Raw genomic sequence first — 26,837 nt, forward strand, 5'->3', positions numbered from 1 at the left:
GATAATTGAATCACGAACAAAAAAAAAATGTTTCTTTCGTTTTTTTTTTCTTTTTCTGTTTAAAACATCAAATGCATTATTGGCCACCATCTTGAATTAAATTATTTTAAATCATTTTAGCGCAGTTTAGGGATCATACTCAATTAGACAACGAATCATTTTTATTATTTTTTTTTTTTTTTCAAATAAGGCCGTTGCAAATATTTTTAAAAGTTTATGTCCCCCTTCAAAATCGGTCCGAAAAATCAGGGGGCAAAAAAATATCAAAATTTTTAAGGAAATAGAAGTCCAACCAACTGAAGACAATTACAAATGCGTTTTCCTGCGTTTTAAATCATATTTAGCATGGCTGGGATCGATCAAAAATATTTTCAATTTTTGTGAAATTCCAATGTACACCACCGCAAAAAGTTTTTATTCGGCGAATATAAAAATCTCTTCAATACTTGGATATTTTGGAAACTAATGATTACAAAACAACTGGACAGGTGTAAAATTCATTTTAAAACAATTTTTTCATCGAAATGTTGAAACCATGGCTTGTTATTTATTTATTTTTTTGCAAAATCTTGAAACAGATCGGAAGAGCCGTTAAAAAGAGCCGCTCTTTTTAATGAGTGGGCGGAAAACAGCGACTCCTGAAAAAGAGCGGTTTTGCCCACCTCTAAACCGATATTTGCTGTTTTAATGCATGGTGTGGGTCTAATGACAGATAAAATTAATTAAAAAAGGACTTTTGCTCACTTTTCATTGTAAACATTTATGTTTTGTAAAAAATGGTTTAAACAACATCAAAAACGAACAAACTGTTGATCAAATTTTCCCAAAAACGATTAAAGAAAACGTATCGAAAACAATTGTAAACATTTTTATAGAATAAAAACAGCAATTTTGGTGCTAAATTTGAATAGCTTTGTTTACACGTGCTGATAAAACCAGGCAATTTTATTTTCAAAAAAAATGTTTTGTTATTGATTTATATTTCAGTGGCCATGGCTGAATTTTTCAGATGTCAAACTCAAATCACTTTTTTTTGCGTAAACCGTTTACGACCGTTTTTACGGTAAACGACAATAAAATTTCAGTCAACATTGTTTTGAATGATGTTGAGCATACCAAATAAAAGATTTATTGACAAACACCTGCTTGAATTTGGGATTTTATTGAATTATTCATCAAAAAACTTTAGAGAGTCCACTAATGGATAAAATGAACGTTTGAACAATATTAGGGGAAAAGTGTAAATAATATTCAATCATATATCGAGATGATTTGCTTGAGAGCTATGGTTTCCAAGTAAAGAATCCAAAAAGAATGAAAACATTAGAAGCAGTTACTCTAACACCATTCCGAGCAAGCACCCAGCTACAGTAAACCCGGAACGAACTAGCCCTACAAAAGACGCCATAACGCCGCGTACAGTGACACTCCATAACGCATCGCCCAAGCGGCCATTCCCTCGTTTTGACAGCGAACGCACTGACAATCCTCTGACATTTGGCGTCCTCTTTCTCCTCCTCTTCGCCTTGGTTGCGGCGTTGACAACTCGTCACCACGTAGCCCGTACAGCTCGGATTTGTTGTTGCTCTTCGCGTCCTCCCACCTCCACCTCAAGGCACCTCTTTACGTAGTTGTGTCAGTACAAGCAAGAAGACAGAGCATTCCCCAGTCATCCGTCCAGTCCAGTGTGTGGTGTGTGTCTAGCCGCAGTAGGCCAGGAGAAGAAGCTGAACTTGAGTGGGACGTGTATTTTTGCGAACCATTCATCTGGACCACGGGATAATAACAACTTATTAAGTAGGCGACGTAGCAACATTCGAGCTCTACGTCAAGGTCTCAGCAGCCGGTGAAAGGAGGTGTCCTTTTTCGGTCGAAATTCCGAAATCGGTTGGCAGTACGCTGGGAGATGTCCTACGTGTAACTTGGACGGAAGAGTTCGTGTTTGCTTTGAGAAGAGAAGAAAAGCCTGTATCCGGAGAAGACACTCCGAAGTCCCGTGACTAGTAACCGCAAGCAGAAGGGTAGCCTGTAAACAGCCACGCAATGGCCATCAAGCCGGGTATGGGACGAAAGTCTTCCAACAAGAATCCACCCTTTCTGAGCCATGAGTTCGTCATCCAGAACCATGCCGACATCGTGTCCTGCTTCGCGATGGTCTTCGTCGTCGGGCTGATGCTGCAGGTAAGACCTGGTCGGGGTCTCTTGGGTTCCAAAACTCCGAAAACAGGTCAGGTCTTCGATAAGATTTGCGAGGTTCAGATGTTGAGATTTTGCCACGTAGCGGCTACCAACGAGAGTGGCTGGCAGAGAGGAAGGTAGAGAGCTCTCGTTCACTCGTTCGCGGCAGTGGCGGGATAGACAGAGATAGCAAGTGCGCATGGTGGTGGCTCAACCTAACCTGGTGTGTGGTGAATGGCAGAGCCTGCTGCTGCAGTGCAGCATAAAAATATAAATATGTATCGTGCCATGCTGGAAGCAATACATCATACGAAGATGAAATGCAGCATTGCACAAGACATTGCACCTAATCACAGTGCGTTCGAAATGCGTGCAAGTGTCGGACGAAATCTCAAGATAAAACGACTTTTTCATAGGTTTGTGGAATAGTTTTCTGATATGCTGACTGGATAAGAAGACACATTTTGTTAAACATAGTGGTTTACCTCCATAAGGCATTTTTTTTAATTTGCAAAAAATGTCATTTTGGGTGACCTGGGGCCTCCCGAGGGCGCTATATCATCTTCATGAAGGCGCCGCACAAATCGACAACTTGACAAATTTGCAAAATGCTAAGTTTCTCTTGGACTCTGCTGAGGTCGCCAAATTGTATTCACGAATTTAAGAACCACGAAGGAATTTATTCATGAGAAAAATGAATTTGCACTATAAACGTGAATATATTACTTCGTGGATCTCAATTTCATGAACCCAATTCACAATTTTGGGAATTGACATTTTTCCGTCACGTGGGCGAGTTAAATATGTTAATTAAAAATTGCGACTAATCTCGACTAACCTAGAGCTCAGCCCCGGTTCCCAATAGCTGGGCCAAGTCCAACATTCAAACGACAAGATGCAAAAGTTTTGGTATTATTACTCTGACTATAGCTACACTGTATTATTATGGCTACCTCGAGAACTATTCTCCAAGTTCTCCAAAGAAATGGAAACCTGCACTGATTTACCAGGATGATGAAGATGTCACCACTACAGAGCGCAGAAACGAAAGCGAATAGACAGTAGTCCTTATCAGAAGAATGTGATGACTGTATTTAAAAGAGATAGGAATGATCACTAAACTTGTATTTTTCCAACAAGGCCACCAACTCGCTGGCCAGCATCTTCATCGCGCTGCACCACAACGTGACCGGTGCCGATCCGAGCCACGAGAACCCCAAGGGCGAGCCCTTCAGCTACACCTCCGGCTGGAAGGATGGCTGCGCGGTGTTCTTCTACACGCTGATCTGCATCATCATGCACGCGATCCTGCAGGAGTACGCGCTGGATGTGAGTTTGTGGAAATTTTAACGCGAAAAATAGAGACTGACGATTTTTTTTTTTGTGATCCCTCCCAGAAAATCTCCAAGAAGCTGCACCTGTCCAAGTTCAAGCTGTCCCGCTTCAACGAGTCCGGCCAGCTGGTGGTGTTCTACGCGATGTCCTTCCTGTGGGGTTTCGACGTGATCGTGCGCGAGCAGTACCTCGGCAACATGGCCAAGCTGTGGGAGAACTTCCCGGAGCACCCGATGGTGTTCCTGCACAAGCTGTTCTTCATCATCCAGCTGGCGTACTACCTGCACATGCTGCCCGAGCTGTACTTCCAGAAGGTCAAGAAGGACGAGCAGCGGGCCAAGATCGAGCACGCGCTCGGCGGCTTCTTCCTGATCGCCACCGCTTACTTCATGGGGTGAGTACTGTACTTAACACACCTCCAAGAAGCGTGGCATTAACGACTTTTGTCTCAACTTGCACAGATTCCAACGCATCGCCCTGGTCCTGCTGACCCTGCACTACTTCTGCGAATTCATCGGGCACGCTTTCCAGCTGGTTAACATCTTCGACAAGGAGGAGAAGTTTGTGCGACGTAAGTATTGCACAAGCGGGGTAACTTTCACTCTTTGTTGCGTAGGGTTTTTAATTTCGGTATCGCACTGTTTCAATTTTATGAGCGTTCCTTTTCATTGATTTTGGGCTGAAACGCAGGTTGCATGATCAATGTTGCTAGAAATTTTATAATTTATGGTTGATTTTAATAACCAAACTTTTACGTTTGGTAAATAAGGAAATGATTGTTTGTAAAAAATAATTTTAACTGTAATTTTTCACGGTAAACTTTTTTTTCTTTGATGCTAATGAGATATCAAAAACATTAATTTCAAATTTGTTGTTGAGAACACAGAAAAAAAAAGTTGAATTTTGGAATGTTGAAAATTTGGTAGGTTGAATATTACCTCTTTATTTGTGTAATATTACATAAAAAATGTGTAAAAATGTGAACCTGATGAATATTCATCAAAAACTGATGAAAATTCATCATTTTCTGGGGTAAAATTTATCATTTATTTTGCCACAAAATCTGTCACCATTTCCTGATGAATATTACCATCATTTTTTTCTGTGAAGCTTAGGTTGATTATCAAAAACACAGAGACAAATTACGAAATAACTCACAGAAAATAACCAGAAAATAGAGATCTTTGATATCGTTATTGCAAGGACATGATTTTTGTTTCGTAATTTTCCGCAAGGCCAGTGCAAATATTTTTCAAAGTTATATCGATTTCATGCGATTTTCAGTGTTCATATGACAAATTTTGAGGAATTATCTGAGCTCTTCGAAAAAATATGTACCGTAAACTGGGGTCAACCAGGACAAATGGGGCGAATTGGGACAGCAGTTTTAACCATGTTGGGCACAATATTTTGATTTTTCTGGTTGGTTTCGGTTAGAACAGACTCAGACCAACAAAATGTATACATTCATTTCCAAATTTAAAAACTTTAAGTGCTCTAAACACTGCTGTCCCTATTCAGACTGTAGTCCCGATTCGCCCCAGATTACGATACAGAGATGGTTGGACATGGTGCTAGTTAAAGCAAACCTAAAAAGTATAGTTTTGCAAAATTTGGACAAAAATGCTTGTAGCTCAAAAACTATACACTAAATAAAAAACTAACTTAATCCACATATGTGGTTGGAGCCTTCCTCACAACAGTGGCTGTACATAAGTTTCATCTATTTTTTAGATCCGGCTTCCAAAAAGTACATCGATATCACATAAGTGGCCATATCTCGAGACAGGGTTGCCAGATCTTCAATGTTTTGCACTTGTTGGAAAGGTCTTTTGATAACCTAACCAACGTCGGGTCGGATAGTGGAGCCGGACATAGTTTACATACATTTAAGTGAGATCCGGCTTCAAAAAAGTACATCAATATCACTTAAGTGGCCATATCTCGAGACAGGGTTGCCAGATCTTCAATGTTTTGGACTCGTTGGAAAGGTCTTTTGATAACCTAACCAACAATAGGTCGGATGGTGGATCCGGACATAGTTTACATACATTTAAGTGAGATCCGGCTTCAAAAAAGTACATCGATATCACATAGGTGGCCATATCTCGAGACAGGGTTGCCAGATCTTCAATGTTTTGGACTCGTTGGAAAGGTATTTTGATAACCTAACCAACAATAGGTCGGATGATGGATCCGACATAGTTTACATTCATTTAAGTGAGATCCGGCTTCAAAAAAGTACATCAATATCACTTAAGGGGCCATATCTCGAGACAGGGTTGCCAGATCTTCAATGTTTTGGACTCGTTGGAAAGGTCTTTTGATAACCTAACCAACGTCGGGTCGGATAGTGGAGCCGGACATAGTTTACATACATTTAAGTGAGATCCGGCTTCAAAAAAGTACATCAATATCACTTAAGTGGCCATATCTCGAGACAGGGTTGCCAGATCTTCAATGTTTTGGACTCGTTGGAAAGGTATTTTGATAACCTAACCAACAATAGGTCGGATGATGGATCCGGACATAGTTTACATACATTTAAGTGAGATCCGGCTTCAAAAAAGTACATCAATATCACTTAAGGGGCCATATCTCGAGACAGGGTTGCCAGATCTTCAATGTTTTGGACTCGTTGGAAAGGTCTTTTGATAACCTAACCAACAATAGGTCGGATGGTGGATCCGGACATAGTTTACATACATTTAAGTGAGATCCGGCTTCAAAAAAGTACATCAATATCACTTAAGGGGCCATATCTCGAGACAGGGTTGCCAGATCTTCAATGTTTTGGACTCATTGGAAAGGTCTTTTGATAACCTAACTAACGATGGGTCGGATGATGGACCCGGACATAGTTTACATACAGTTAAGTGAGATCCAAATATATGTGAAAACACATTTTTATACATAACTTTTGAACTACTTATCGAAACTTCAATCTGTATAAAACTCGATCTATGGGACCCTAAACCAAGTCGAATGCAACAAGTTCGGGTCAAATCGGTTCAGCCAGTGCCGAGAAACATGAGCTAGTTTGTTGGTCACATACATACATACACACACACATACACACACACATACACACAGACATTTGTTCAGTTTTCGATTCTGAGTCGATATGTATTAGGGTGGGTACGGATTTTGAAAAGTTCTCAGATCAAGTTCTGGTGTGGTTCCCCTTATAGGGCATACCCAAAGAGACTCTCACGCCAAATTTCAGCTCATTTGGTTGAAAACTGGCTTGTCTCAAGCGGGTTAAAGTTTACTTGGAAATTACTATGGGAAATTTTGAATATTCATTCATTCGCTCCTACCTGGGCCTGGCCTGGGGAAAACATGTAGAAACTTCTAGGATGGCCAGAAATGAGTGGAATCGTCTGGAGAACAACTTTCCCTAAGAGACCAGGTCGATTCGTTCAACCCCCATCGAGCTCAACGGCAATACATCCGGAGTTTTCGGAACCAACGGTTTTCCCCAGAAAAGCATCAAATTTTCCTTAGCATGCTATGAATGCTTGATGAACACCGCGACGCCACATGTCAAACAGCTACCACGTGATTGTAAAATTTGCACCATAACATTTTTTTCTTATTTGGAGGTTTAGAATACAGCTAAATAGTATCAGGATCACCATAAATGATAATTCTATAGTTCAAAAAGTAATAAAAAGTATTTTTTTTATTGGCGATGCTAGTCCACGTGTGGCTGTTTGACATGTGGCGTCGCGGTGTTCATCAAGCATTCATAGCATGCTAAGGAAAATTTGATGCTTTTCTGGGGAAAACCGTTGGTTTCGAAAATTCCGGATGTATTGCCGTTGAGCTCGATGGGGGTTGAACGAATCGACCTGGTCTCTTAGGAAAAGTTGTTCTCCAGACGATTCCGCTCATTTATGGCCATCCTAGAAGTTTCTACATGTTTTCCCCAGGCCTGTAGGAGCGAATGAACGAAAGTACAAAATTTCCCATAGTAATTTCCATGTAAACTTTAACCCGCTTGAGACAAGCCAGTTTTCAACCAAATGAGCTGAAATTTGGCGTGAGAGTCCCTTTGGGTATGCCCTATAAGGGGAACCACACCAGAACTTGATCTGAGAACTTTTCAAAATCCGTACCCACCCTAATATGTATACATGAAGTTGGGTCTACGACGTTTTTATACGAAGTTCAGTTTTAGAGCAGGATTATAGCCTTACCTCAGTGAGGAAGGCAAAAGATGTTTAGTCCTCTCCAATTGTATATGGGTCATTCCATCTGAAGCGGAACAGCATTTTAAATTTACCATCTCCGATTCTGCTCAAATTTGGCAGAGCTGTTGAGACTATCAAAAAATGAAAAAAAATCCTGAATTTCATCCAAATCGGACCACCCCCTCCATTTTTGTACCCTCCCAAAAAATCGACTTTTTGGCGATTTTTGAGTGAAGCCCCTATTTTCAAACGACGATAACTCAGGAACCACATATCTTAGAGGGTCGGTCTTAGACTCAATTTTGAAGAAAATTGGACGCAGAATCCATTTCCGTCATCAAAATTTGGTTTAAAATATGTTTTCTACCTGTATTGCGCAATTGAAAACTTGAAATGGCCGTATCTCAAAACAGCCCTATCTATTTTCTTAATTTGACCTCACCATCGCATTCCCCGGCCAATTTTACATAAGAATCACTTATCGACAGAAAGGAATATGTTTCGTTCCAGAGATATTGAACAATAAAGTTTTGAGTATTTGAGATTACCTACATTTCTTTCCAAGGGGACCATAGTTGGTCCAACGTAAAATGTTGTCTTGTCGTTTTTTTTTATTTTGTTTACACTAAAATGACAAAAAGGTGATCACAAACAGTTTTTAATCGTGTTTTTTACAGCTGTACATAAAAATTTCCAAAGGGCTTTAGGACTCTATTGAATTGAATACATCAAATTTAGTCCAAAAATTAAGCTTAAATTGCTGATATTACAACGCTTATTTTTATCAGCATAATGATTTCTTTGCAGGACCACAAAGGGTTCAGGCTTTTTTAATAAATTTTGAAAAATAAACTTCGCAGCCTTTCTCGACAGAAAGTATCTTGCTCTTTCCAAGAGAACATAGTTGAACTGAGGTAAAATGATGTCTTTTCAAATTTATTGTTTAGATTCGAATAAAAAAAATATCAGAAACAGCAAATTAAGCATGTTTCAATAGTGTTTTTGCCTTCCTCACTGAGGTAAGGCTATAATCCTGCTCTAAAAATGAACTTTTTATTAAAAGCTCGAAGACCCACCTTCATATATACATATTGACTCAGAATCGAAAACTGTACAAATGTCTGTGTGTGTGTATGTGTGTGTGTGTGTATGTGTGTGTGTGTATGTATGTATGTGTTCAAAAATCTTGCCAAGTTTTCTCAGCACTGGCTGAACCGATTTTGATCGAACCAGTTGCATTCGACTTGGTTTAGGGTCCCATACATCGCTTTTGAATTGTTTGAAGTTTCGATAAGTAGTTCAAAAGTTATGTATAACAATGTGTTTTCAAATATATCCGGATCTCAATTATATGCAAGTAAAAGATGTCTGGATCCATCATCCAACCCATCGTTGGTTAGGTAATCAAGAGACCTTTCCAACATGTCTACAACATCGAAGATCTGGTAACCCTGTCTCGAGTTATGACCACTTAAGTGATATTTATGTACTTTTCTGAAGCCGGATCTCACTTAAATGCATGTAAACGATGTCAGGAAACATCATCCGACCCATCGTTGGTTAGGTAATCAAGAGACCTTTTCAACGAGTCCACAAAATTGAAAATCTGGCAACCCTGTCTCGAGTTATGACCACTTAAGTGATATTTATGTACTTTTTTGAAGCCGGATCTTACTTAAATGTATGTAAACGATGTCCAGATCCATCATCCGACCCATCGTTGGTTAGGTAATCAAGAGACCTTTCCAACGAGTCCACAACATCGAAGATCTGGTAACCCTGTCTTGAGTTATGACCACTTAAGTGATATTTATGTACTTTTCTGAAGCCGGATCTCACTTAAATGCATGTAAACGATGTCCGGATCCATCATCCGACCCATCGTTGGTTAGGTAATCAAGAGACCTTTCCAACGAGTCCACAACATCGAAGATCTGGCAACCCTGTCTCGAGTTATGACCACTTAAGTGATATTTATGTACTTTTTTGAAGCCGGATCTCACTTAAATGTATGTAAACGATGTCCGGATCCATCATCCGACCTATCGTTGGTTAGGTAATCAAGAGACCTTTCCAACGAGTCCACAACATCGAAGATCTGGTAACTCTGTCTCGAGTTATGACCACTTAAGTGATATTTATGTACTTTTTTGAAGCCGGATCTCACTTAAATGCATGTAAACGATGTCCGGATCCATCATCCGACCCATCGTTGGTTAGATAATCGAGAGACCTTTCCAAGAGTCCACAACATCGTAGATCTGGCAACCCTGTCTCGAGTTATGACAACTTAAGTTATATCTGTGTACTTATTTTTCTGGACCTAAAAAAATAGCTGAAATATGTTTCCAAACCACTCATATTACCCATTGTTGGTAAATAGTGAGGAAGGCATCAACCACATAAGTGGATTAAGTTAGTTTTTATTGTTAATGTTTCATTTGAAAAATAAATAATAAAATTTATGTTTAACTAAGTAGCACGATTCTTCAAATGTTTAAATTTACTTAAAAAATTGTTCTGCTAGAAATGCCTATGATCTGAAAAAAAGTGATTTATGTTTTAATAGAAACTAATTTGAGCTGTACTTAATGTGAAACTGTCCAACGAGTCCATAGTTGCAGACCAATGTAAACTAATTTTTATTGGGAAAAACATGACACTTTGAGAGCTGAGTGATGTATAGAGAGAATGCGTAACGTGATTTTCGAATGCTCCCACTTTGTTTACATCTACAAAGTAGGAGGCTGTTCAATAGCCTGTCCCATTTTGAGGTCATGTCGAGGAATTTCAGGTGCTCACTTCTTAAATGATAGATTATGATGTTAGGAACAATGTTTTCTTAGACAAGAAAAAATAATAAAATACTTTCTCGCACCCCCTAGTCGATTTACTGAAAAAAGTCACTTTTTTGAACAAATTTTCTAAAATCGCTTGGAATCAATACAAAAACTGTTTCGATCAGGTGTGTATTATCTTCAAACGATAGGTTTTTGTCCATAGATTAAGATGCACTATCAATATTGGACCAAAATTTAAGTTTTTGGACTCTCCCAGGCGGATTTGTGTCGAAAAAATCGCATTTTTTCGAAACTTTTTTCAGAAATGTTCATTTAATTTAGGGTAGCCTATTTTTCCCAGTGAAACTAATAGATGCAGCTTGTAGGAAATTTCATGGCGAACATTTTTCCCTCTGAGAAAATGCAATTTCGACACTCCAGAGCCGAGATATTTGAGTTTTAGTGAGGAAAAAAGTGCCAATTTTCAAAATTTCTCTGTATTCAGAAGCAAGGCCTAATAATACTAACTACACGATATAGCAAGCATATGTCTCAAAGGTCAGGGTATGCTTTCTTATAGTAATTTTGGCCGCTGAATCCGAATCTGAAATCAAATTTCGTGTAAACAGTGATGTTTTGGAGCTACACCCTTTTGGAATGTTATTTGCGTGTTTAAGAGGCAGTTTTTGTAAATATTGCTCGGTTTGTTCTAGAGGTCGTATCGAGGTGCTCCGATTTGGATGAAACTTTCAGCGTTTGTTTGTCTATACATGAGATGAACTCATGCCAAATATGAGCCCTCTACGACAAAGGGAAGTGGGGTAAAACGGGCATTGAAGTTTGAGGTCCAAAAAATATATAAAATCTTAAAATTGCTCGCATTTCCGTAAAACTTCATCAATTCCAACTCTCTTAAATGCATTCGAAAGGTCTTTTGAAGCACTTCAAAATGAGCCATAGACATCCAGGATTGGTTTAACTTTTTTTCATAGCTTTTGCAAATTACTGTTAAAAATATTTTTTTTTTAAACCTCAATATCTTTTTGCAACAGCCTCCAACACCCATACTCCCAGAGGTCAAAAGATTGGTAGTTTCATAGACTATAAGTCTACGGAAATAACTTTTTGGCCAATGCAGTTTTTCTCATAGTTTTCGATTTTTCTATAACAAACATTTTACAACGTTAGTTATTGTCCTGCATCCATAGCGACACTTTTTAGTCTCACTTTTGTCATATTCGAAATCCTCGGAAAATTCAAACTTCAATGCCAATCCTGGATGTCTATGGCTCATTTTGAAGTGCTTCAAAAGACCTTTCGAATGCATTTAAGAGAGTTGGAATTGATGAAGTTTTACGGAAATGCGAGCATTTTTAAGATTTTATATATTTTTTGGACCTCAAACTTCAATGCCCGTTTTACCCCACTTCCCTTTGTCGTAGGCTCATATTTGGCATGAGTTCATCTCATGTATAGACAAACAAACGCTGAAAGTTTCATCCAAATCGGAGCACCTCGATACGACCTCTAGAACAAACCGAGCAATATTTACAAAAACTGCCTCTTAAACACGCAAATAACATTCCAAAAGGGTGTAGCTCCAAAACATCACTGTTTACACGAAATTTGATTTCAGATTCGGATTCAGCGGCCAAAATTACTATAAAAAAGCATACCTTGACCTTTGAGACATATGCTTGCTATATCGTGTAATTAGTAGGCCTTGCTTCTGAATTCTGAGAAATTTTGAAAATTGGCACTTTTTTCCTCACTAAAACTCAAATATCTCGGCTCTGGAGTGTCGAAATTGCATTTTTTCAGAGGGAAAAATGTTCGCCATGAAATTTCCTACAAGCTGCATCTATTAGTTTCACTGGGAAAAATAGGCTACCCTAAATTAAATGAACATTTCTGAAAAAAGTTTCGAAAAAATGCGATTTTTTCGACACAAATCCGCCTGGGAGAGTCCAAAAACTTAAATTTTGGTCCAATATTGATAGTGCATCTTAATCTATGGACAAAAACCTATCGTTTGAAGATAATACACACCTGATCGAAACAGTTTTTGTATTGATTCCAAGCGATTTTAGAAAATTTGTTCAAAAAAGTGACTTTTTTCAGTAAATCGACTAGGGGGTGCGAGAAAGTATTTTATTATTTTTTCTTGTCTAAGAAAACATTGTTCCTAACATCATAATCTATCATTTAAGAAGTGAGCACCTGAAATTTCTCGACATGACCTCAAAATGGGACAGGCTACTGTTCAAGCACAAGCATGGAAAATGAGCTGTTTTATAATCAGTAGTATGTGATTATTTTTTTCTAATATTTTACATATTTTGCTGGCAAATTGTGTGTGTTTTCAAACATCGATTGGTTAAAAAAGGTTTTTATTTTGTGCGGGCGACGAAGAACTGCGGCGAGAGTGTCATTCTGAGATGTTGCAGATAAATTCTCTGGTTGATTTTGGAATCCTGCAGCTCTTTCTGGTTCAGCGAAAAAACATCGCTAATTCCAGCGAAACTGATCCAACAAACAGAGAAGATTTTCAGTAAACCAGGTTTTCAAACGGAATCAAACAATAAAGACAACTTATGGATGAATAAAACCACATCGACTCCATAAACAACTTGTATTCATAATTATAAAAAATGACGATCTCGCCTGTAATTTTCTTAAGATTTCTTGACTTAAACTCCAGGTCCTTAAGGGCTAAGTGAAAGACCGAGCTCCGATTTTTGTCGTTTTGTGCTTGCTACATTTCGCTCTCCCCGCGCGCTGCTCTCTCTCTCTATTCTCTCTCGCCGTCTGCACCGTGCTGCCAGCATGGCGATAGGCATATTTTTGTGCCGCATGAACGTGATACCAATAATTATGCCGTTGATTCCATATTACTTCGGATGTAAAAATCTTCAATTATTATTTCAAGAACATTGTGAAGATTTTTGTATTCCAGTACTATAAATTATTACAAAAATATGTAAATACTTCAAAAAATCGTACATTGTTCGAGAACTTGATTTTAATAGCAATGACCCCCAAAGTTTTTGTTTGCATAATGTTTCATCAAGCGTTGGAAACATATTTCAAAAGCCATCTGAAGAGTTTTGTATTCAAGTACTACAACATTTTACAAAAATACGTAAATACAGTAAAAAACGTACATTGTTCAAGAACCTGATTTTTATAGCAATGATTCCCAATGTTTTTGTTTGCATAATGTTTCATCAAGCGTTGGAAACATATTTCAAAAGCAATCTGAAGAGTTTTGTATTCAAATACTACAAAATATTACAAAAATACGTAAAATACAGTAAAATTCAAACATTGTTCTAGAATTCAACTGTTATCGTGACGGCCCCCACAGTTTCTAATGGCAAAATGATTCCTCAAGTATTAGATACATATTTCTGAAATAATCTGAAGAGTTTTGTATTCAAGTACTACAACATTTTACAAAAATACGTAAATACAGTAAAAAACGTACATTCCCAAGTAACATTTTTTTTCCAGGAGTTCTACAAGAGCTCTTCAAGATAGCTACAGCATAGCAGTTTGGACCGCGGTAGGATAAAATTCTCTTCAAAACTTCTTCAGGAGTTTGGAAGAGTACTTGAAGAGAGTTTTATCCTACCGCGGTCCAAACTGCTATGCTGTAGCTATCTTGAAGAGCTCTTGTAGAACTCCTGAAAAAAATGTTACTTGGGTTGTTCAAGAACCTGATTTTTATAGCAATGATTCCCAATATTTTTGTTTGCATAATGTTTCATCAAGCGTTGGAATCATATTTCAAAAGCAATCTGAAGAGTTTTGTATTCAAGTACTACAAAATATTACAAAAATACGTAAAATTCATTAAAATTCAAACATTGTTCTAGAATTCAACTCTTATCGTGACGGCCCCAACAGTTTCTAGTGGCAATATGTTTCCTCAAGTATTAGATACATATTTCTGAAATAATCTGAAGAGTTTTGTATTCAAGCACTACAAAATTTTACAAAAATAAATAAAATTTTTCGCTCCTCACATTGTCTTGGCGTTCTCGATTGCGAGATTCCTACTCGAAACTAGGTGTCAAAAGGCTTGGTTGTTGAGGCAATTGCAAACCGCTTTTTACAGCTTAGCTTCCATCCACCCCGGAATTCGAACTTACAACCTTTGTATTATGAGTTCAACAGCCTACCAGCGACTCCATCGAGACAGGACCCACGGAGACGAATTCTACACCTGGACTGAGCTAACGACCTTACCTCCAAGTTAGACCGGGGCCAACATTTACTTCCCCGTCCAACGGAAGGCGTGACCAGGATGTCATCTGGGATCGAACCAAGGCCGACTGGGTGAAAGGCAACCACGCTTATCCCTACACCACGGTCCCGGCGAAATTTTACAAAAATACGTAAAAACAGTGAAAATCCTAAAGTACGTACTGTATGAATGATTGATTTTTATAGCAATGACCCCCAAAGTTTTTGGTTGCCTAATGTTTCATCAAGTGTTGGAAACATATTTCAAAAGCAAACTGTTTTGTATTCAAATACTACAAAATATTACAAAAATACGTAAAATATAATAAAAATTAAACATTGTTCTAGAATTCGACTTTTAACGTGACGACCCCCATAGCTTTTAGTTGCAAAATGTTTCATCAAGTATTAGATACATATTTCTAAAAAAAAACTGATGAGTTTTTTTATTCAAGTGCTATAAATTATTACAAAACAGTGTTCTTGAACTCAATTTTTATCGTGATGATTTCCACATTTTTTATTCGAGCATGTTTCTTCAAATGTTTGCAACATATTTCTAAAATAATCTGAATAGTTTTGTAATCAAGTACTACAAAATATTACAAAAATACGTAATTACAGTAAAAACACGGTTTGTCTAAAGGTTATTTTTATAAAACTTGAATGAACCTCGGTAATTCTTTCTGGAGCTTGTTGAGGGGACTGTCCCGAGTCAGGGAAATTGTTTTTCAAAAAAATCTATCGGTAAAAATTGATTTTATCTCATTTTGAAGTTTTTATATTGAATATTTAAACTAAAATCATGAAAAAAAAACAAAGAAATTGCTGAAATTTTGATGTTTTTTCAATTCATTTCATCAAAACATCAGTTTTGAGTACCCTAAACATTTCTTCAATATCCTTATATCATGGAAAAATGTATATCTTGGTCGTTAGTTTCGATAATAGCTGCAAAATAGGTTTATCCCCCTTATTATTTAATTCTTCTGGAAACATCAACTTTATTCGTGTTTATCAATACTGTGCAATTTTTTCCCTTTTCTTCCTACTACTACTTCAAGTTTTTTTTTGCAAAATCGTCAAAATTACCATTTTATGGCCCACCTTAACGCGGCAGGAACCACAACAAAAAAAAAGGAATAAAATAAAACTATTTTGGGTAGAGAATCTTGAAAATTTTAAGCCGATCCGAGCACTTAAGGGTTTGGCCATGCCGTTTACGTAGAGATTGTTGTATTGGAACACCATAAACCGTATTCGACAATACACTTAAGTCGCTTAGCATAATTTGGTAAGATGTTCAAAAATTTGTCAACGTGTGTTTTTTCTACAAATAAAATAATAATAAAATCCAACTCAGGACTTTTGATTTGTCATCCTTGAATAACTTGAAGTAGTAGTAGGAAGAAAAGGGAATAAATATCACAGAATTTTTAAATTAACAGCTTTCTCTGCACTTAAATTGTTGTTTATTCTACAAATTTATTCTGGATTTTATTTGCTAAAAAAACAAGTAAGCAGTTTTGATTAACACGAATAAAGTTGAAGTTTCTAGAAAAAAATAAATAACAAGGAGGAAAAAACCTATTTTGCAGCTATTAGCGAAACTAACGACCAAGATGAACATTTTTCCATGATGGAGGATATTGAACACATGCTTAGGGTACTCAAAACTGACGTTTTGATGAAATAAATTGAAAAAACATCAAAATTTCAGCAATTTCTTTGATATTTTTTCATGATTTTAGCTTAAATATTCAATATAAAAACTTCAAAATGAGATAAAATCAATTTTTACCGATAGATTTTTTTGAAAAACAGTTTCCCTGACTCGGGACAGTCCCCTCAACAAGCTCCAGAAAGAATTACCGAGGTTCATTCAAGTTTTATAAAAATAACCTTTAGACAAACCGTGAAAAATCGTACATTGTTCGAAAACCTGATTTGTATGGCAATGACTCCAAAATTTTTTGGATTCAAAATGTTTCCTCAAGTGTTAGAAACATATTCCTAAAATAAATTGAAGAGTGTTGTAATCAAGTTCAACAAAATATTACAAAAAAAAAAACGTAAAATAGAGTTAAAAATTGATCCAGAACTCGAATTTATCTTTATGAGCCCAACAGTTTTTGGTTGCAAAATGTTTCATCTAGTGTTGGAAACATATTTCTAAAACAATCTGAAGAGTTTTGTACTGAAATACTTTAAATTATAACAAAAATACGTAAAATACATAAAATTCCGAAATTGTTCTAGTACTAAAATTTTATCGCAATAATCTTTAATTGAAACATGTTTCTTCAAATGTGGGCATCATATTTAAAAAAATCCGAAGAGTTTTGTTATCAAGTACTACAAAATATTACAAAAAATTACAAAAATATAATAAAATTCAAACATTGTTCAAGAATTCAACTTTTATCGTGACGACCCCCAAAAATTCTATTGCAAAATGTTTCATCAAGTATTGGAAACATATTTCTGAAATTATGTGAAGAGTTTTGTATTCAAGTACTACAAATTATTAAAAATATGCGTAAATACAGAAAACAATCAAATATCATTTTACAATTCGACAATTCTAAACAACCCTACAATACGATGATCTCACATTATTTTATTGGAGCTTATTTTTCAAATGTTTGCAACATATTTCTAAAATATTCTGAAAAGTGTTGTATTCAAGTAATACAAAATATTAAAAAAATACGTAAATATAGTGAAAATCGTACATTGTTCGAGAACCTGATTTTTAAATGTTTTTGATTGCAAAATGTTTCAACAAGTGTTGGAAACGCATTTTTAAAATAATCAAATAATAAAAAATATTACAAAAATACATAAAATACAACAAAAATCAAACATTGTTCTAGAATTCATCTTTTATGGTGACGACCCCCACAGTTTTTAGTTGCAAAATGTGTCAGCAAGTATTAGATACATATTCCTGAAAAAAAACTGTGAGTTTTGTATTCGAGTACTATAACTTATTACAAAACATTGTTCTAGAACTCAATTTTTATCGCGATATTGAAGTACTATAAATTGTTCCAAAAATACGAAAATACAGTAAAAGACCAAACATTGTTCAAGATCTCGATTTTTATCGTAATTAACTCCACAATTTTTGGTTGGAATATATTTTTTAAATGTTTGCAACGTATTTCCCAAGTAAAGATTTTTTTTATTCTTTTCTATAAAGTTTAACTCACTGAGGTATAAACATATTTTTCAACTATTTATTATTGTGGGCTGGATTAGAGATCAAAGATATATTTCGAACAACATATTAAGAAATATCTGATTTTTTTCAAATTTCTCGATAATATCAGTGAAATATCAGGAAAATCTAAATAATGGCTGAAAATTTATAGTTGGCTTCCTTATCCCAAAAAGAGTTATTCTCTACGAAATCAGCCGATTTCGACCTTTTTTGTGTATTTTTTTATTTGGCTCAAACTTTGTGGAGACCTTCGCTATGACCAAAGATGCTATTTTGTGTCATTGGTTCTCCCATGCAAGACCCCATACAATTTTGGCTGCTGTCTGTACTAATATTAAAAAATCTGTAACTTTTGAGTGAATTTTCTGATCTTCGGCAAAGTTGTAGGTATTGTTGATGATTATTGAGAAAAAAATTGATACACGGAAAAATCGCCGATTTTTTTTCACAAAAATTAGGCTGGTATAAATTTTATTTAAAGTTTTTGTTCCACCCCCCCCCCCCCCCCCCCCCCCTTCAATGTTGGCCGGAAAAATCAGGGGGCGAAAAAAATATTTTTTCAAAAAACTGCAATATTTTTATGAAAATTTTAGTTCAATTTGTTAAAATCAATTTAAAATGAATTCCACTGCGTTTAGAATCATTTTTAGCATGTTTGGGTTGAACAATTGAACTAGTGTAAAATACATTTTAAAACACTTTTTCGATGCAAATGTTGAAACTATGGCAAGTTATTTTAATATTTATATTTTTTTATTTTTTTGCCCCCCCCCCCCCTCGACTCTAGCCAGAGCCGAGGGACAAAAACTTTCAAAAATATTTGCATCGGCCTTAAAAGTCCCAAAAAATGTATTTTTAGATTTTGAGAATTGATATGTTTTAGGAGACAAAAACTGCAACTTTTGAGTCATAGAGAAGTATGGTTAAAAAAATTGCCGCCGAGTTATACATTTTTGGAAAATAGTGATTTTTAGAAAAAATCGAATTTTATACAAAAAAATGACCTAATTCATTATGTAAAATTGAATTCGCAATCAAAAAGTACATCACAATTTTTTTTATAAAGGGCTCCGTTTTCAATATAGCCACCGAAAGTTTGATTTTAGCGAAATATTTGGAGTCTCGATTTTTAAAAACAGTGATCATGATCTCAAAATCGAAAGCATTTTGCATGAATTGTCCGTTCAAAAATGGAATGTATATATTTGAAAATCCGTATCTTGGAAAGGATGTCGTTGTTTGTTGGTTTATTTGAGGTAATTTTAAATTTCCTGGTCATTTTCTGCCTATCTCGGTAGGAATTGTTTAAATGATACAAAGTCTCGAGCAAAGTTGTAAGTTATGAAAAAGAGAGTATAGTAAAATTGTAAAACTCTAAAATAAATACTAAACTTACATAAAATAATTATTTTTTGCAAAACAAAACATTCAACAAAAAAAATCGCTAATGCTATGATATTTTGAAAACTAACGATTGCAAAACATATGGGCAGTCGTAAAATGCGTTTAAAACACTTTTTTCATTCAAATGTTATAACCATGGCTTGCAATTTTATTTTTTTTTTCAATTTGTTTGCCCCGACTTTGGCCAGAGTCGAGGGACATAAACTTCAAAAAATATTTGCAACGGCTTAATAAGATACAAAATGCCATTTTGGTCAAATCCTCGCAATGTTCAGTCAATATAAAAAAAATATGAAAATCACAACTTTATAATATCAGTCGATTTTGTAAAGAATTGCTCTTATACATAATCAAAATTATTGTAGAACATAACAATTCAACATTTACGAGTGTAAAACATTTTACTACGGTTCAAGGTTTATTTTTTTTTTTCATTGCAGTGAGCCGCAAATTTTCAATACTTTTTCAGAACTATGACCTAAACCTTCTCAATAGAATACAGATCTTCCCAATAAAACTTACTAAAGCTACCTGAAACATTCCACCTTCATACTCCTTGATAAAGGAAGCCATTGATCTGGTTGATCTTCATCTCTGAATTCCGAAAAGTTAGCAGTTGTTCTAGAACTTCTCAACAGAGAGTTGGTAGATGTCCTAGAACTTCTCAATAGACCATAAATCTACCCAGTGTAGGTCACTGAAGCTACCTGAAGGTGTTCCAACTTCATAGTTATTGATATAAGCAGCCAGCCAGCAGTCCCGCCCGTGTGGATCAATCGGACCGCGCACTGGACTCACAATCCAGAGGTCGCCGGTTCGAATCCCACGGCGGGCGCTCTAAAATTCTTTGTGTAAATATGGGTATTCAGCGCCGTCGCTCCGTGCCATACTTTCATACACTTAGGAGCCCAGGGCGGCGAAGTCCTTGTAGATAAAAAGGAAGACACTAGTGGTTGGTACTACCAATGGGTTTTGATCAGGTTGACCTTCATCTACCCACTGTAACTCACTGAAGCTACCTGAAGATGTTCCAACTTCATAGTTATTGATATAAGCAGCCATTGATCAGGTTGACCTTCATATCTGAACTCCGTAGAGTTGGTTACATGCAAATAACTCGCATAGGCATTTGGAAGGTGTTAGCTCTGCCGAGCTTCGGTGACCCATTTCTACGCTGGCTAGCCGAGCGCGAGGTACTTCAGCTTTGTCGACAAGCCCCGCCCTGAAGAACGTTTGGACCAATCGGATTCAAACGTTATTTAGAACTTCCGAACCCTTGTCAAATGGACAAGGACCCAGCGCGTATATAGTTGATGGTGGTAACAGTATTCCTAATTCCAGTCATAGCTCACCAAGTCGCGATGGCCTAGTGGTTAGCATTTTTGCTTACCAATCCAAAGGACGGGGGATCGAATCCCGACTCGAGCGACTTTGATTTTTCGTACATGTTCAGAGTTTCAAGATTTATATTTCCTATACTTTCTCGTTGGGAGCAGATGGGAATCGAACCCAGGATCATTCGCTTACAAAGCGAACACCGTAACCAGTCAGCCACGGCCGCTCACCGAAGATGTTCCAACTTCATAGTTATTGATAAAAGCAGCCATTGATCAGGTTGACCTTCATATCTGAACTCCGTAGAGTTGGTAGATGTCCTAGAGCTATTCAACAGATCATGGATCTACCCACTGTAACTCACTGAAGCTACCTGAAGATGTTCCAACTTCATAGTTATTGATATAAGCAGCCATTGATCAGGTTGACCTTCATATCTGAACTCCGTAGAGTTGGTAGATGTCCTAGAGCTATTCAACAGATCATGGATCTACCCACTGTAACTCACTGAAGCTACCTGAAGATGTTCCAACTTCATAGTTATTGATATAAGCAGCCATTGATCAGGTTGACCTTCATATCTGAACTCCGTAGAGTTGGTAGATGTCCTAGAGCTATTCAACAGACCATGGATCTACCCACTGTAACTCACTGAAGCTACCTGTAGATGTTCCAACTTCATAGTTATTGATATAAGCAGCCATTGATCAGGTTGACCTTCATCTCTGAACTCCGTAGAGTTGGTAGATGTCCTAGAGCTATTCAACAGACCATGGATCTACCCACTGTAACTCACTGAAGCTACCTGAAGATGTTCCAACTTCATAGTTATTGATATAAGCAGCCATTGATCAGGTTGACCTTCATATCTGAACTCCGTAGAGTTGGTAGATGTCCTAGAGCTATTCAACAGACCATGGATCTACCCACTGTAACTCACTGAAGCTACCTGAAGATGTTCCAACTTCATAGTTATTGATATAAGCAGCCATTGATCAGGTTGACCTTCATATCTGAACTCCGTAGAGTTGGTAGATGTCCTAGAACTTCTCAACAGACCGTAGATCTACCACCAACTCACTGTAACCTCAGAAAAAACCTACCTGATATTTCTAAATTCATAAAAAATATAAAGTTTTAAAAAGTCTTTGAAAAATATAAAGAAAATATTCTGGCACCACTGCAAACGAACTGTCAGCACGCGAGCTCGAGACAAAATGAGAGAGTAGAATTCTGCGCGAATTTGTTTATGTTTTCGATATTTTTTGGGAAAAAGATAACCACTCAATTATTTTACAACTAAAGTATGACTTTATATATATCAAATTGCAGGTAATTGTCTCGACTACAAACTGTCGAGCTTAGATTTTTCAAAAACGCTTTCATTTTTTATAAAAGTTGGGAGGAAAATGAGGCAATTTTCAAGGTGTTTTAGTACCTTTTACTAAAAAGATAACCACTCAGGCTAGACTTAACCAATCAAGCTCATATTTAACCAGTAGGTGCGTAAGAATGTTGGCTACAAAATGTCGGGTCGGTTTGTTGAGAAAATGTATCGTTTTCGAGATATTTCAATTTTACTGAAAAAACTCCCAGCTGGTTCTCTTAGCCCTTAAAAGCCACACATTTTACATTCTTGCAAAAAAAACCAAACAATTTTTAATGATCGATAGCAATACTCTCTTCTTTTGGCGAACAGTAAATTGGTTCCACTTTGACAGTTCAAAATTGAGGGCGTTTTGCTAACAACTATTCAGCACCCAGTTTGAGATTATCAAAATAATCCTTTTTTCTTCAATGTTTTTATTAGGCTGTTGCTGCCTTTAATATCGGCTCGAAAAATCAGGAGGGCAAATAAAATATTTGAAAAAAAACTTCAAAATTTCAATATTTTTTTTTAAATATATATTTGCGTTAAGATTAATTTTAAGCATGTTTTGATTGATTCAAAAATCATTTGATTTTAAGTATTTTTTTGGTGTACAGTAACGAACAAAGTTTCTTCTTGCTTTTTTTTCATCACACCTTATTTTTTTAAACTAATGATTGCAAATCAACTGTACAGATTTTCCTACAATTACATTAATATTTTGAATTTATGCTTCAGTGGTTATAATGAAAATTAATTCCATCTTCTTATCTCCCCTTCCCCAACAGTGCGCCTGGTCCACAACGTCGTCTTCATCCTGACCCGCTTCGCCACGATGGTGCTGGCGTTCCTGACGCTGTTCTACGGCATCGAAAACATCTCCCAGACCAAGCGCAGCTTCATGCTGGCCACCGTCTTCGGACTGCAGGGCTACCTGATCTTCGACTTTATCTCCAACGTGCTCAAGTCGAAGCGCGAAACGGCCGCCGACCAGCCGGCCAAATCGACGACCCTCGCCGCCCCCACGACCAAGGGAGAAAAGACCAAGAAGGAGCGCAAGAAGGAAAGTGACCTGCCCGAGGCCGACCAGAACGCGCAGTCCTCGCCGGTGGCCACCAGCGGAAAGGCCTCCCGGAAGGCCAAGGTCAAGTAAACTTGGCGTTTCTTTTTCATTATTTTCCCCTGGTTCGTTTATTTCCATCCATCATCTTTTTTTGAGCAGAGAAACAGAGTGAAAAAAAGTAACATCAAGCAAAAAGAAAACATGTTGAAGTTAGGAACATGAGAGAGAATAAAAAAGCAGAAACAGCGTAAAACTAAAAGTATTCGCAACAAAAAACGGTTGAAACAACTGAAGAAAAATAAGCAGAGCAAATGTTAAACTGCCATCATTTTGGTTTAGTTTTTAAAACGAGATCGGTTCGACAATTGGCTAATTTGACGTGTAAAATTGTTTAAAAGCCAAACAAACATGCTCAAAAAATCGGGGAAAGTTCACTTTTCCTCAAACAACGCAACGCAGAGATAATTTTGTTCCATCCCTCCCACCCAGTATAACATTTTGTTTCCCCTCGCCCACACTGAAAAGAAGTATTTGCGAGTGTCCTTCCGGTGAGTCCCCCCGTGAGAGAGAGAGAGAGATAAAGAGAATGCAAAAGTGACGGTACGTGATTTATGAACGGACCCGTGCAAGTGCAAGCTATTTTGAATGGGTTGTTTTTTATATGCATTTACACACCACAAACTTGCGCTGAGAAGGGGGAGAGTTGTAAAAATGCAATTTAAGTAAAGCAGGAAAAGTGCAGTGCGAATTGAAGAGGTAGCAGCAAACAAGCAAAAGATTTATAGATTTTTTTTCTGTAAGAGACTTTATACTAAGTTTATTTTTCCTTTATATGCATGAAAACACACACAGAGACAGACAAAGACACGTGAGTTGAGTTTGAAAAACCAGATCAGAGTATACACTTATTTTTTGTATGTTCTAATGCAATAACTGAATAAAAAACTGACACAAATTCTAATTAAACTTTGTTTTTCATTTATATTAATCATGTCCAAAATCTTCCAAAACATCACAGCAGATGACATCAATATAATGGATTAATTTATGTTACAACCAATTGGGTCCTAAAATGAAGCTTAGATTTCTAATATTATTGTTTACAGTGATAAAGCTTATTTTTCTGAGTACAATGACCCTTTGTACGACCACAAAGAGTTTTAAATGGATTTTTAAATCAATTTTGGAAAATTAACCTCGCGGTCCTTCTTGACAGAAAAGCTCCTACTTGACAGCTCGTTTCAAGGGGACCATAGTTGATCCATCGAAAAAATGTTGTCTTGTCTTTTTTTTTTGTATTAAAATGAAAAAAAGTGATCAGAAATGGTTTTTGATCGTGTTTTTTACCGTTGTACATAAAAATTTACATAGGGCTTTAGTACCCAATTATAACAGATGAATCCGTCACAAAAAATCGACACCTCCTTCACATTCCGTAACATTTCTTAACCGCTTTCTCGACCACATACTGCACCCCGAATACTCCGGCTACGTAGGCAACAGTGCAAAAGGGAGCAGCCGGAGGGAACGTACTTCCTACGAGGCAGGTCAGCCCAATTCCGGCCTGAACCATTCCACCAAAAACTCGAATGGCCCCTTCTTTGATTTTGCTCCAAACGGACGAGTGCTGCCGTTTCAACTCGAACAAAGGGTCATGAGGAGCAAGGCCCTGCAAAACATAGAAATAATAAATTCTGAGTTTTGCCGAAATTTGTTTCAATCAACAACAACTGAAGAAAACTCACCATGAAAGAGGCCATCACGGGACAGATCCGCATAGCTGGGCAAGCTCCAAAGAGCAATGCGTTCGCCACGCCCACCGTCAACGCGGGCAACATACGACGAAACGATGACCACATGCCGGATAGTTTTGAACAAATGTAACAGCTTAACCTAAAGGGAAATACAAAATTTGGCAATTTTGAAAGATCTTCCAACGAACTAGCGAATTGAAAAAAAAAATAATTTTCGTCCTTTTACCTACCAAGAAAAACAAAACAAATCAACAAAGCAAAACCTCTGTTTTAGGTTTGACACTTTCCAGTTTGTTCTCAAAACGGTGACCGCACTGAAGATTTGAAAAAGTCCTAAAAGACTAAATTTAATGTTTTTTCCGGATCATCCATAAGCATAAGCGTGATCCGTTTTGCAAAAAGTTCCTCAGAACGATCGATATAAAATTCAAAAATAAGCCGAAATTTGAGCAAAATTCATCCTATCGGCCGAGAGGTTTTTAATTTTTATCCTTCTTCATCATCCCGGTACGAGAAACGAACTCCCGACCTCTTAATTGGAAATCCAGCACGCCGCCAGTCGAAACCCATCCCCTACAGATTTATACTATTTTAAGGGATCAGACTTTGCCGAGCCAGACAGGAATCGAACCCATTACCTTCCGCTTACAAGGCAATCCTCGTAACCTCACGGCCACGGTAGCTCAGCATGCCTTGTATGAAAAAATCAAAAAACAAATCACTCATTTGACTGAAAATTTCACCAGGGTCTTATTTTGAAGCAAACAGAAGCCTACTTTTAAGTGGCGGTAGTTTAATCCGTTTTGCAAAAGTACCTCGGATCGATCTGAACATTAAATTGTCGACTTTCTATGCACTGGCCGGAATTTGAGCAAAATCCATCCGGGAACTTATCGACCTAAAAAGTTTTTGGCCTTGTATGAAAACAGATAAAAACAAAAAAAAATCAAGCTTTTAGTTTTCAATCAAGGTAGGCTTCTTTATGGGTCAAAATTTGGCCCTGATAAAATTGTCAGTCATATCGGTGCAGTTTTGGCGATTTTCTAAAACAAAATCACAACTTTTGGATGATTTTCGGTTCAAATCTTGGTTTGAATCACCAAATTCTTCCAGCAAATTGCCTTTTTGCTCTACAACCTCGCCAAATCTGCACCGATTTGGCTGACAATTTTGCCAGGGCCTATTTTCGTCGATTTTCATACCAGGCCAAAAATTAAAAACCCATTAGCTGAAAGATTCCACAGCATATTTTACTCAAATTTCCGCCTTCGGCCTTTTATGCATACAAAATCGGCCACATACATACATACATGAAGAAATCACAAAATTTCTTATTACAGAAAATTTACAAAATTCACTATAAACATGACTAAAAATCACTCCTGAAAGTTTCATGAAGATATTTCGTGACTGAACTGAGTAAGAGACGATTAAGTTCGCTTTGCGCATGGCGAAATTGTGAACTGTCCACCTTTTTAGGGGCACCACGATATCTCGAGATAGGATCAAATTGGCTGAAATTTGGGGTGAAGATTCCCAAGAGATATGCCGTGTGCATGAGAAAGCCCGATATTAATATTTTGCTCTTTTAAAAAATAAAACTGTCGATTTTTTATAAGGAATATAGGAACATATTTTTATCTTTTTTTGTTCATTAGTTTTTGAAAATTGGCCTTCGTCATGCACACAGGATAGGTTTAACGAGTCTTCATTATAATTTTGAGCCGATTTGGTCGGGTTGAGATATCGCGGCACCCGTTTTTTGAAACTGCTAACTAAAAATAGCTATAACTCGGCAATGGTACGTCCAAAAGTTATTTTGTTAATAGATGAAAATGTATTTTTTAATGCCCTGCAAAAAGATTTAAAAAAAAGTGTAAATGTGTGCTCATACCAACCTCTGACATTTTTGACGATTTGCATGTATGTAACCCCTTAATCAAACGAAT

The 26,837-nt window shown here is 36.9% G+C and overlaps 2 protein-coding genes across 2 annotated transcripts; one reads left to right on the top strand and one right to left on the bottom strand.

The window, feature by feature from the left end:
- The first annotated feature begins 1,584 nt into the window (after nt 1-1,584).
- Nucleotides 1,585-24,100, top strand: LOC120429256 (translocating chain-associated membrane protein 1). Its single transcript, XM_039594475.2, has 5 exons — nt 1,585-2,181; nt 3,319-3,507; nt 3,576-3,907; nt 3,975-4,084; nt 22,860-24,100. Exons 1-5 carry the CDS (start codon nt 2,044-2,046, stop codon nt 23,222-23,224), a joined length of 1,134 nt encoding a protein of 377 aa, XP_039450409.1. The 5' UTR covers nt 1,585-2,043; the 3' UTR covers nt 23,225-24,100.
- A 97-nt stretch (nt 24,101-24,197) lies between these two features.
- On the bottom strand, nt 24,198-25,075 carry LOC120428860 (uncharacterized). The gene is made up of 2 exons (XM_039593987.2): nt 24,880-25,075; nt 24,198-24,803 (listed from the first exon to the last, which is right to left on the bottom strand). The coding sequence occupies exons 1-2, from the start codon at nt 24,991-24,993 to the stop codon at nt 24,561-24,563; spliced, it is 357 nt and encodes a 118-aa protein (XP_039449921.1). The 5' UTR covers nt 24,994-25,075; the 3' UTR covers nt 24,198-24,560.
- Nucleotides 25,076-26,837: the final 1,762 nt, after the last annotated feature.

This window comes from Culex pipiens, chromosome 2 (genome assembly GCF_016801865.2).
Source record: "Culex pipiens pallens isolate TS chromosome 2, TS_CPP_V2, whole genome shotgun sequence".
Classification (NCBI taxonomy): Eukaryota; Metazoa; Arthropoda; class Insecta; order Diptera; family Culicidae; genus Culex; species Culex pipiens.

What these genes read in the sequence shown, in the direction of transcription:
- LOC120429256 (XM_039594475.2), top strand. Translation starts at nt 2,044, where the DNA reads ATGGCCATCAAGCCGGGTATGGGACGAAAGTCTTCCAACAAGAATCCA. An exon ending in TCGTCGGGCTGATGCTGCAG is followed by an intron (nt 2,182 to 3,318) that starts GTAAGACCTGGT and finishes TTTTCCAACAAG; the next exon opens with GCCACCAACTCGCTGGCCAG. An exon ending in GCCACCGCTTACTTCATGGG is followed by an intron (nt 3,908 to 3,974) that starts GTGAGTACTGTA and finishes CAACTTGCACAG; the next exon opens with ATTCCAACGCATCGCCCTGG.
- LOC120428860 (XM_039593987.2), bottom strand. Translation starts at nt 24,993, where the DNA reads ATGTGGTCATCGTTTCGTCGTATGTTGCCCGCGTTGACGGTGGGCGTG. An exon ending in CCGTGATGGCCTCTTTCATG is followed by an intron (nt 24,804 to 24,879) that starts GTGAGTTTTCTT and finishes TATGTTTTGCAG; the next exon opens with GGCCTTGCTCCTCATGACCC.